We start from the raw sequence: 13024 nt of genomic DNA on the forward strand, positions 1-13024 counted from the left end.
TGGTGGTTCTAACTCCCATCCCTGACCCCAGACCTCAGCCAGGGTTTGCTGGAGGGGAGGGGGAGCAGTCCCTGCCTTTCCACCTCTCCCTTTCCCCCTAAACCCTTCTTTGCTCAAACAGACAGCACAGCACAGCACAGTTCAGGGCTGGAAACATGCTGGGATGCTGGAGGACTATAAGTTAGCTTGAACCAGGAAGGGGTCTGGGACAGACGTTTCATAAAATGGTTTGACCCAAATCAGTTAAGTCTGATATTACATTCAACCAGGTTTATTTTAAACCAGTGTCAGACAGTTTGAAACTGGTTTATATGCACTGAGCTTCTGTTCTGTTACAGGTTTAAATCAGTTTCTGATCACTTAAACCAGTTTATGTGTAACATCTGTCCTTAACCTAGGTGCCTCATGAAAATGTGGTCTATTGGGCTCAAGTGTTGCAATTTGAGATCTGGATCTGAACTTTTCAGACACTATTTTGAGGGTGTTTAGAACTCAGAGTTGACCTTGCCTTGTCATAGATGAGACCAGTGATTAAAATTTTGGTACTGACACTTGATCTGATTGTTTGTAGAAGGTTTTATAAATTTTATGATGATTTTTTATACAAGCTCCAAAACCTCCTGAAGTATTTTTTGTTACACAAATGTTTAATTTTTTTTTTTAGCCAACCGATTTGAGTTTCACTTGAATATATTAAATATATAGTTACAAAATATACACATTTTACAAAACTACCTCAAAAGACCACGGTTGCTATAGGCTGGATAATCTCTGGGGCTGGGCCACATCTGGGTCTGTGTGTATGTATACTTAAACTATCTCAGTATGGACCTTCTGTTATGACTGGCTTCTTTGGGCAATGCAATGACAGACAGTAACAAATGCTAATGTAAATTAGCCTGCGGGATGCTTTTAGAATATGTTAAGGTATTTTCTACTACTTTTCAGAGAAATGTAAGTGAGCATCTCGCTTCTTTTTAGCAATTTCTTTTTCTAGATTGGAACCTTTTCAGGAAAGCACATTAACAGATGTTTAACTATTTTAATCAACCAAGAAGGACTATAGCACAGTTAGCTTTCCTGAATGGGGGCCAATAAAGGGATAAAGGTTTGCTTACAACTAGTGAGCATTGTACACTTGGAATGAGTTATATTAGAATAAGCCTTTTTTTTTTTACTTTATCTTTCTTATTCTTCTCCTTTTCAAGTGCCCTTTCTCAAGCATTAGGTCAGCTGGTTAAAGTTTCCTTATTCCCCAGAGGATAGTTTTGTTGGTGCAGAGGCTTAACTTGAAGTGGCATTTTACTTCCATGCTGGCCCATTTTTACTTTTCACCACCTGATTATGCCTAGAAATGAATGCATGTGAATGGGGGCTGAGCCCCTCCCTGGCCACACTTACCACATGAAGTCTCTTTGCATTGGTATTTCAATCCAATTTATTTTAGGTTGTTTTTCCTTGGGTAAAGGGCCTCTGGTCAGAGGAAAGGACCCAATGAAAAGCGAAATAAACACCAGGATACATGAAGGCCTGAAAAGACAATAAATGAGTTGTCCTTGTATTTTCTTTGTCCTGTTACAAATTTATTTGGAGAAAATATTAAGTTGTTAGTATTCGTTCTCCTTTTGCCTGATTTAAGTAGTTTATAACCTCCTAGTTAGACGACAGGGTGCTAGTTAGAGCTTTCCCAGTGAAATATGGCCTGACATTCAAAACCAGAGGCCTACATTTGCCAGGTCTTTCTTTATAAAAGAGATCCTAATCTCAACAAGATAAACTGCTTAAATAAAAGTTGATGAAAGAACAGTCCAAATAGTGGATTATGCTCTAACTATTTTACAATACCCTACATTAGGACAATCCTTTACTTGTATCCTAAGGGAAGCTAGCCCAACAGCTGAGGTTTTAGATGGTTTCAGGATTGTATTGACTTCAATTTTTTTTTTACCATGTTAATTTCTATACAGATCATATGTATTAGTTTTCATTTTGTACATGGAAGAAATTATGGGGAAAGGGTTAAGAGCAAGTTTGTTCTTCATCTGTTTTAAATCCATAAATGTAGCCCCTGTGTTGTTTCTAGGTTTCGGATTACTCTGTGATTTATAGGGAAAGGCTGTTCTCCACAAGTTAAAATCCCATGTGTTTCTCCACCATTGTAAAACAACAAATCTTTGAGAATGCTTCCAGTTGTAAAAGTTGCAGTTTTGAGTTAAATTTTGAACTGTCTTTTGTGCTCATGATAGTATTGAAGTGAATACTATAAAGGGAAGTAAAAGTCTCTGTGTTCCAATCCTATCCAACAAAGACTTGGAACATGGAGACTTAATCACAGCTTCTACAAACTGAAGTAAAACCCTTTGTTTTTTATGCTGCTTTACTTTTTGAGGAGACTCTTGCTAAAAAGTGCAGCTGTAAGCACATGCTTATATATCACTGTGTATAAATTGCATTCAAAACCCTGATAGAGACAGTAGGCCAATATTTGGGTTGACTTAGCCACCTGTGGAATCCTGCTGACCTCTGACATTACATAAGGTGTAAAGTGAGAGAGATTTAGATTTCTGTATCTGGTTTCTCCACCTCTCTTCCCCCGCTTCGACTCCCCAAGATAGATAAGTACTTGCAGCCATGAAATAGCACATGAGTTCACAGCCTAGGGCTTTAGTGGAGTTGCACCCACTTTCCTGTTTCTGTGCTTAAATAGGAGAAGTGTTGAATCTTCATTTTATAATACAAGATGGAGAAAGCTGAAAACCACTGAAATACTTTATTGGTATTTTTTTTCTAGTAGATGTGGCCATTCAAGATGATGATCATTTCCTTTTAGAGAGATTTTTATTTTTCTCCTTTAACCTTTGTCACTGTAACAGCAAAGCTAGTTTATTTTGTCAGTCGTAACTGTGCATAGTTTCATTTGTCCAGAACTTCTGGGATATGCTGTTTTTCAGCCGCTTTGCCTAGTCAGGGTGGCAGAAATCAGCAAAATGTACCAGGGAATCTGGCCCCAAACCAGTGACTGATTTGTGTGAAGTAAGACATCTCTTTGCCTTTCCATTTGCCACTATTTAAAATGTATATATTATTTGGTGGAAAAAAGAAAATTGAAGGAGGCTGTGGCTGGAGCCATTATGTGCAATTTAATAAGTGGTGATATGCCACATTGTTTTGATCTGCCATGAATCCCCAGTGAGAGCTGCTGATTTAATAAAGATTTCTTTCTTTTGTCTTGGAGCAAGAAAGGTTAACTAAGATTTTACTGAAAGTAGCATTGTATGATGAGTCTAAATTCCCAAGTGGGACGCAGTGTGTTAAATAATATGGTAAAAATAAACTACACTGCGCGCTGCAATATCAAACATCAGAGGCCTCTTAGCAAGCCTTGTTCATGGGGAGAACATCAGTATTGCTTTGTGCACTTGGTTTCAGTTGTTAATGTATACAATGCATATTTGACAGTTGTTTTCAGCTGTGCAACTGAAATTTTAAACAAAAATGCTCCTAGAAATCTCTGAGGCAAATTTAGCAAAGAGCCAGGTTATGGTGTAAACTGCAGGTTGGGTACATATAAATAGTGCAGTAGCATAACTTTTACCAGCTTGACATTCAAAGTTAGTGGCCATGGTGATAAATGGAGAAGGAACATCTAACCAAAAGGGATAAGATATGGGCATGGAAGAGAGTGTTACTTCCTTTTATACTGGTGCCTGTAATTTTACTTTCCCTGATGCTCACTTTCTACTCCCTTAGGGTAAGTACAGATGGTCAAAAAGCCTGAGGCTGAATCAATTCAGTCGTCTCACATTAATCTAAGCTGTGTAGATCGAGCCAATAAGCAAATGAACAGACATTCACTTTTGATTCCAGAAATGTTGCCACATGCGTGCAGTGGCCTAAGCCAGAAGTCGAGGGGCTCTAGAGCATGCCTCCCTGCTTGGCTGGAGCAGACAGCTTGGGGACTACCCAAATCTCCGAAGCTCTCCAAATCTTTTCCGAATCAATTGGGAGAGTTTCAAATTTATTTGGACCTTTTTATTGGTCTCCTGACTCAATTTGGATTCAGGCCAAATCTCCTTCGAATCGAATCAGCACCTGCAGCTTTGCATAGCCCTAGCGTTCACCCCTGCGGTTCTAGAGCTGTACTGACAAAGCCAGTGAACTCCAAGAGCTCAATATGCATGTACTGAAGTAGAGGTGCAACAGCATGTTCCATATCCTCTAGATCCACTCATGCTAAATGACTGCGCTCACCAGATTTCCAGGCCAAATGTTGATAGTGAAGGCCACAGTCTCTACAAGTATAATGAGGTAGAAAGCCCACTAAAATCACTGATACTCCATCCATTTAATCCCAGCAGAGTTTGGTTCCTTGCTGCATGTGACTTTAACTGTAGTATTTGCATCTTGTCAGAATTAAAATAGTTGTATGTTCTTCATTTTACATAAAAGATCTAATGTAGGAACAGCAAAGAAGCTAAGCTAATTTTAACATGCTACCTATTAATTATTTGTAGGCTATTCTTAAAAAGTGTCATATTATGTGAAAGAAACTTCAATACATTTTACTGAAGTTTTTTTCACATATTATGAAACTTAAGTATCACTTGGTGCTTTCAGCTTGATTTTGAAATATTTTACATTCTAAATTTAATGTTTTGGACATTACTGAGCAATTAGGGATCTCAGCAATGAGTCTGAAAGAGGACCTCTGTTTTGATTAGCAAGGAAGCAAAGAATTGCAGCCAAAGAACTTTGGGGTGTGTTGTGATGTAGAGGGACATTTGAGGGGGAAAAGTGGGGGGAGTGATGTGGGGAGCAAAGTGAAAAGCCTGTGGTTGAGAACATTCATCAGAATAATTTATTTTATGTAAGCCTTTGCCCAACTTTTGAATAGCCTCAGACTTTAAACTTGAACATTCAACTCCTAAAATAATTGGAACTTGGTTTTTTAGCATAATCAGCACCAGGTCCCCAGGACCCAGTCCCAGGATGCAAGGGGAGGAGGGGGCAGTGTTGGGTCTCTAGGGCCTATTCCAAAGTGGGAGGGGTAGTGCTAGGCCCTGGGGACGAATCCCAGCATGCAAGGCAGGGAGGGGGCAGTGTCCAGCTCTAATTACTAAGAACACCTTTAAATTATTGTAACTGAAAGAATTAAAAAAATCAGAGTTACTTGTCACCACTTGCGCTCTTTATTTATTTTCTGCATCTAACTGAGTGTGGCTATCAGGGAACCAATAGACTAATCAGTTTAATTGTGTTTATAGTCAGTTTCTAATCACAGATTACCAGGCAGCTGGGATGTTTGGGTTACAAACGCTAGAAAGGAATGCTGTTCCTTTAAAAATAAACAGTTTCTACAAGTTTGAAAATATTATGAAAACACTTCTATTAACGTTAAGCTTGGCAGAGATTGTTTTCACCAAACCTAATTTTTGGATCCATACTGTCCGAATAGTGTCATTGTATTTTTGTTAGCACTTGAAGGCAGCTTTCAATATTACGTCCCCAAGATGTTTTTATGAATTGCTTATGGGTGAAGTTCTTTTGTCAAGAGCTCTCAGTAAACACATCATAAGAATGCTTACAAAAGTACATTAGAAGTAAACATGGATTTCCAAGATCCAACACTGATCAAAAAAAGAGAGAGAAAAAGAAAAGAAAGCTGGGTAGCATGTTTTCAATAGCCAATGACTCTGATTTTACTTTCTGATACTGTGGTCAATCATTTCCTGTTATATAGAATACATGTAGTTGCAACCTAATCCATTTCAACCCATAACATTTAAAACATTACTCCATAATGAGAGGCTCCGTGGATTATAATGGGCAGGGAATGACAGAATGTGTGAAAAGACAAGAATAACCTTGGCCTATAGCAAATTCTATACCAAAAGCCTCTAGAGAACAAATGATGAAAGATTTCATTAGACTTAAATGCACTAATGAAATGGCTTAATGTAGTTATTCTGAATCTCTTCCACCAGTTTCTGTTACAACGAACAATTTTCAGTGCCTATGTGGAAAATACATTCCAGTTCACTTGCAAAGTGTATTATTAAAATCTGATGTGTTAAAGATAAAGTTCAAGTCTAAATAATGACTCGTGCCAAAAACTTCAAGCCAACCAACTGCAGCCTTCATTGTCAGTACTTTAGCTGTGTCTTAAGTCAGAAATCCAAGAAGACTGCAGAGAATTTAAATATGCTTGCAAACTGAGCTTGACTTCAGCTCTGCTAGATTTATTGAAAAATGAGTATTTTGTAAAAGATATTATAAATCTGCTACTCTCCTGCTAATGTTGAGGTCTCAAAGAAAACTAATTCTGAATAGACAATGTTGACCTTTAAACTCAGATAATATCAGTCTCTGTGTACCTTGGAAGGACTGTGGCAAACATTGTCGTTCTGATACTGAAAGGTTTTACAAGTGAACAAAAATACAGACAATATCAATAGGAAATCAGCATCACCTTTTCTTTCAGTGCTTTAATATCTACCTTAATACTAAATCATTATATTGGAAAACTTTCCTGAAGCAAGCAAATGAATGGATATTGAATGCAATTATTAAAGGATTTATTAAAAAAATGAAGATTTTTTTTTTAAAAGATGGTATTTGCTGCCACTTAGTACATTGTACCACATTTATGAGCAAAATCTAATATTGGAGAATATGCTAGGCAAGATGTACACAGGTCTTGAAGACAATGACACAAATCAACAAAAGGCAGGAAATCCAACGTTTAGGCTGGTGATCCATCCCATAGCCTACAGTTATGAAAAAACAAACAAAGGAATGACATTGACGTGAGCTAAGCATGGATTGTGGACTTCAAATTTGGAATTTCCTGCTTTTTTTTCTGGGTGTGTATGGCGATCAGAATATTTTAAATAGACATAATAGAGAAAGGAAATCTTTTATGAAAAGTTGAAAATCACATACATTGTACCAGTTTACTACGTATTGAGATATTCTTTCTGAAAGCAAGTTACCATAGGTCTGTAGTTAATTGTGATTCATTAAGCATGCAGTGAATTATGGATCACTGAATTCAGCATGTGAATAATTTTGCATATTGCAATTAGAATACAGTAATTCCTAATGGTCAATTAAAAAACACTAAATAATTCCCTAGCAAGTGATTTAAAAAAAAATGTAATGCTTTCCATGTTATAAACTAACAATATCTTTTTTTTTCCCAATTTTTTTTTTTTTTATTTTTTTAGAAAATATGGTATTTTCTTCTTGGAGTACATCCCTCCCCAACTTTCTATACATGCTAAATTCATTTAGGTGCAACTTTTAAACCATATTTCATCTTGAGATTCTAAGATCCTGAATCTGCAGGAAGTTGCCTGCACCTACGAAATTTAATTCGGTTCACCATGACCCTTTGTGAACATAGGACTGCAAGCAAGGATATACCTTCATAAATGCATTAAAATGTTAGGGAATGCCTTTCTAAAAAGAATCACTGAGGTCAAATATGCAAATGGACCCATATATTATCTGTTGGGCATGTATAAAATGTTTATGAGTACAAATAAATACCCTTTTTTGTAGGTGTCAGAATATAAATGGTCTTGGTTTGTGTTAATCCATTGGCCCTCCTGACCCAGTATTGATGTCAGCTACCAAGGGATTATAATACCCCAGTCAATGCAGAAGCATAATTCCCATTGACGTAGGGTTTCACTGCCTATTCCAGAGCTCCATTCCGTGAATTAAAGCCCACTGGAAATCTCATGCAATCTGTGTACTGTCTTTGTGAGTGTAAGAATGTACATTATTGAATGCAGCTGTGCTTCCACTACATTTAAAGGATTACAGTCAAATTGACATGACTGAATCTGGTGTAACTTGTTATTCATCAACTATTTGTCAAGGCATTTAGTGGGTAAACTGATTCTGATCTATCACAGCAAAATGCACACATGGTTTTCCCTGATAAGCATAAATCCTTTTAAAGAATAACAAGTGTGCCTGTTATGCACTTGCTTTCCAGTATCATATTCCCTGCATATAGATGTTGTGTAAAATAGTCAGCTCTGTTCAGACATGGATGAACTATTCATTTGTTTTGTTTTGTTTTTTAAATGTACAGAGTTGTAACATGCCTTACATAATGGAAAAAAAAAGAGAAGAATCAGTCTGGCATAGGACACTGGACCGTTTTATTGTTATATTCTTTTAACTTTTTCATTTATTTAAGCTACCAGTGTGCCCTTGGATACACATACCTAGAGTAAGAGAATCTATGCAGGGGGTATAAATAATCTGAGGCTGAATCCTGCCATGTATTTAGCTCTGCATATGTGAGTAGTCCCCAGGAAAACTCAATTTGGTCAGCTACAGTCTATGAAATTATTCAGATCCAGAAAAGTTACACAGGTGAATAAAGGGTTGTTGGTTGTAGCTGTGTTGGTCTAAGGCAGGGGTGGGCAAAACGGCAGCAGATTGCGGCTCTTCCCTGGCTCCTTGCAGTGGTGACAACATGGTTCAGAACCAGGGCAGAGCCGTGGCCCACTGCCTGCATGCACCTGCCCAGGGCATGCAGGCTGCAGGTCATCGCCCTGCCCTGGCTCTGGACCACACTGTCACCGCTGCAAGGTTGCAACTGGGATCCAAAGCAGCTCCCCGCCCTGCCGCATGCCCTGCCAGCTGGGGTGGCACTGGGGGAAGGGGTTTGGGGGGGCTATAGCCACCCCAAAATTCCCCGTAGCCCCCCATAGTCACCCCTTCCAGTAGTGCCACCACCACCACTGCCTGCCCTGCACCAAAGTAAAATAAAAGTTTACCTGACTTCTCTTCAGCAGGATTCAACTGAGGTGTTACTTGAAGCTCAGTCTGGATTTTACAGACATAAAATCCTCTTCAGCTTGTTTTAAGATAATGTGTCAACTGTGTCCACTGGTTATTAGGCAAAAACAAATACAAGTCTCTTCAGCAATGGCCACGTATTTCCTAATAGTGCCACACAACACCTAACCTTAATTCATGGCTTTATGTATATTATACGAAAGGCAACTCTGTGTGTGTGTGTGTGTGTGTGTGTGTGTGTGTGTGTGTGTGTGTTGTTTGTTACTGGCTTGCAAAAAATATTAAATAACTCCTGAATCTTTTTTAAATCTCACCTCGCCTTTCCTGCTCTCTGACCTACCCATGGTATATTCATCAATTAACTCTTTGCCAAAGCTGGCTAAATCCAATCCCATAAAATCAAGAGGCCAGAATTTTAAGTCAACCCCACTTCCTTTAGAGACTAAAATGAAACGAGAAGGTTTTCAAAAGCATACAGCCCCCACCAGCAGCTACCACTCATCATCACATAATCCCAGCCCTAGCATAAGGTAGCCATGGTGTTCAGAGGAGTCCCACTTTGTCACTGGCCTGTGGATAGTCGCATGGCGGATCTGATCTCTGCAACCCCACATCCCCTGTGAACCTTCTGCACGAGATGTGAGGAAGGAGGTAAAATTACCTCCGTTTTCCATCCATGGGGAATTTCCTTTGCACAAAAAGAGTTCTCCATCAGCCATTTCCAGCCCACTTTGCAGAACCTGGCCTACAGGCAGTGAAGGAATGTTGCTACCTATATCAAGAAGCACTTTTAAAATTTTCCATTGCTCCTTGTGTTCTGAAATGTATTAATGAAAACCCTACTTTGAGAATGATAATGGGTTGTATGGCTAGGTGACAAATGTGCAATTCTAAGAGGACCTAATGCATTATAGACATGATAATACACCAGCTGTCTGTCTAGAGATTAGAGATGTCGCAAATGGTCATACAAACAAATTGCACCAGTTAATGTTTAAACTCAGAATTTACTAAAGTTACTAGTTTGCTCAAAAGATCAAACAACTGTGAATCATAACCTTGGCTACTAATTAAATTCCTTATTCCCTTCTCTCATTACAAAAGTATTTAATTTCTGGGAATAAGCAGAGCCTTGTGTGCAGAATTAACATTGTCAGTATTAGCAATAAAAACGTGGTGGGTGAATTGGAGGGGGGGGGGGGCAGTGCTGTTGGAGTCCTGGTGTGAAGAATAAGGTGGGGGGAAAGGATTGATTGAAAAGTGGTTGCTTTGGAAAACCATCTAGTATCATGTAATGAAGATCCCCAATGGATACCTTATTATTCTAATTGATGACTATCTCATTTATGAGATAGATTCTCTTAGAGAAGCTTGATGATTCCATTGACATTATTGGCAGCTGTGTGTACATGTCTAAAATCTAACACGCTTGAAGAAAAGATCCCAAATTAAATAAAGTACAAAACAAAATCACACCAAAGTATTTTACTGTCATTTTTTTTCATATTTTTTTTGGTTACTATTATGTTTATAGTACAGTTCAGACTTTCATACCTATGCTTATTTAATAGCAAGGTAAAAATCACATGACCAGTGGCACTTAAATGAAACCTAACTAGTAGAGTTAAAAAACAATGACTTTCTGCTTAAGCAGGAATTGCAAGGCACATAGATGCCAAAATAATGACCCGAAGGATGGATATGTAAGATAACACTTTCAGTTGGGTACATCCATTCCCTGGGAGTTATCCCAATGAAACTTCTGTTCCAGCTGAGAGGACTGCACTTCTGTTCCTATTCTCTTGAACCATGATCCTCCCTGGAATGAGCAGAGGCATCTGTAGCTGTATAAAACTTTACTGAGAGAGACTAATAGGGTATCAGAAAGGAGCAAGGGTCTGCATATGCAGACAGATCCAGCTGCAGAATTATACCCCGAAAGCATGGTTTTCAAAGGTTAATGGCTAGGTATCTAGCTAAATAAAAGCTCCTTACCTCACATAACAGGGTTGTTGGTTGTAGCTATGTTGGTCTAAGGACATAGGCAGACAAGGTTCTTTGGGTAGAGGTGACAGCTTTTATTTGATTAGACCAAGTAAATAGTTGGAAAAATGTTCTTAGCAAGCAGGGACTTTTTTCCAACTATTTAGTTCATCTAATTAAATAAAAGCTATCACATCTACCCAAAGAACCTTGCCTTACCTCACATAGTAACTTGTAGAGAAGACTTGCACCAGGACTTTAAAATAAATGATGTTTTCTAGTGTGTGGTACTCAAGCTTTTTGTACTCAAGTTACCCCTCCATAACTTTTGTGAAATGAGCACCCAATTCCAAAAACGAATGTACATATTACAGTGCTTACCTTCTTACAGATGGACTAGGCAAATGTTTAGGCAGGGACAAGTCTGAGCCTGCATATATCTCCTTAGGTTATCTGATTTTCTCCTCGTACTTCACAGTTCAAAGGATTTGGCAGCATCCCAGGATGCCCCCACACGCTGCATGACAATCGTTGTATCTGAAAAAGTAGAATTCTTCATTCTGATTTTTTTAAAATGAAAATGAGGCAGTTTTTGCAGGCAGAAAAGGATGTTGTTTTCCTCAAGGAATGCTGTTTTTTACTGAATGAGCTACAAAAGTAGAACTATAATTGCCCACAAAGTAGTTTCATCATTTTCACAATGGAAAGCTTTGACCAGAGGAAACATGCCCCAAGGAAATTTTTTAGATGCTCTGAAAAAAGTGCTTATGTGACTCAAGAGGTTTGGTTAATAGTGTTGAGTTGTACTATGCAAGAAACCCAAACATGCAAAGGATCTTTATGTGATGTTCCCATCTCAGAAAGGATATGAAGGCTGTCAACTCAATACAGTCAGGACAACACTGCACAGTAGCAGCTGAAGCCTGCATCAGTATAAGTAAATAATCATCATTGTTACCGATAATAAGTTACAAAGATAATGCTTTTGGAAAAATCTTAAGTAAGGCCAGCTCTGCTCTGTCTTCATTCACTAGTAGCTACTAAAAGCATTGAACTCTACTAGGAAGAAAATTCAATGATTTATTGTTAATTGATGTATTTTAAATGGAGAAGAAACTACATTAATGCCACTCAAATGGGCTTTTACAAAATTAAGATTGTTTGCCATAAGAATGAATAAGCACACACAATCATCAGTACAAGTCTTATTATAACTATAAGGAAAAGATTATCATTTTATAAATGTTTAAAAAAAAATTAAAACTATACTGAAAAACCAGTTCCTAATGAATTATAAAAGATAACAAAGTGTATTAGTGTTTTGAAAACTAAATAGTTTACAGTAGTGACTTATTGTAAACTACTCAGCAACAAACTTTTTCTTGATTGTGTTTCTGGTTAGTGATTTTTTCCTGTTAAAGTCCATCCGGATTATTTTGGTTGTTCTTTATATTAATTTATAGTTTAGTTTTGGGACAACTGGTGGTGTATGAAACTTTTACAACTATTCATTCCCTTGCAGTTAATCAGTCCAGAGTCCTTGAGAGCGAGAGAAAGAACTGAAGGATAAATCCATTCAAGTGGAGAAAAACTTTGCAAAATGTTTAGGCAAAAATGTTATACAATAGGCTTACAGCACTGGATCACTTGCAAATGGAACAGGGCATTGAAGTACATATGGAAACCCGAGAGCCAGTTCTCTAAAAGTTTGAAGCTGGGCTTTTTTGAAGGAAAGATAGCAAAAACAATGAGGGGCGGGGGAGGGGGGTGTTACCTGACAGGAAGGGATTCATATGGTCAACACTTAACATTGCGAAGTACACTCAGTCTCAGCATAAATCGTAAAGATTAAGTTCCAGGTTTTAACAGTCTCTCTTTTTTTTCGTTTTCTTTTTGGCCAAAATAATGGTGTGTTGTGTCCACAGTGGGAATTGTTGCTTCTTGCATGAACATTCACTTGTTTCTGAAGCACTTACTGAAAGTTGTTATTGTTATTATCTGGCTGGAGATGCTCTCTTTTGCCTGACTCACCCTTCTCGTTTTTCCCACAGGCTGCGAGAACACCACCGTGCTGCCATTAAGGTGATACGTAGGATGCAGTATTTTGTGGCAAAGAAGAAATTTCAGGTGAGTTGTGAATAGAGGGTGAGTTTTCTAAATAAACCCTTTTATTCATCGAGTTTATTGTTCCTTTTATAAGCTTAAGAAAACGGAGACTAGC

At 38.1% G+C, this 13024-nt stretch overlaps 1 protein-coding gene across 4 annotated transcripts in view; it reads left to right on the forward strand.

Annotated features, from left to right (window-relative positions):
• Positions 1 to 13024, forward strand: part of KCNQ1 (potassium voltage-gated channel subfamily Q member 1) — a 583123-nt gene that overhangs the window by 381463 nt on the left and 188636 nt on the right. For all 4 annotated transcript variants that reach the window (XM_014602362.3, XM_019476843.2, XM_019476842.2 and 1 more), the window contains one exon: positions 12855 to 12930. In XM_014602362.3, the coding sequence (XP_014457848.2) occupies positions 12855 to 12930 (76 nt within the window). The remainder of the gene's footprint in view (positions 1 to 12854; positions 12931 to 13024) is intronic.

This window comes from Alligator mississippiensis, chromosome 2 (assembly GCF_030867095.1).
Source record: "Alligator mississippiensis isolate rAllMis1 chromosome 2, rAllMis1, whole genome shotgun sequence".
NCBI lineage: Eukaryota > Metazoa > Chordata > Crocodylia > Alligatoridae > Alligator > Alligator mississippiensis.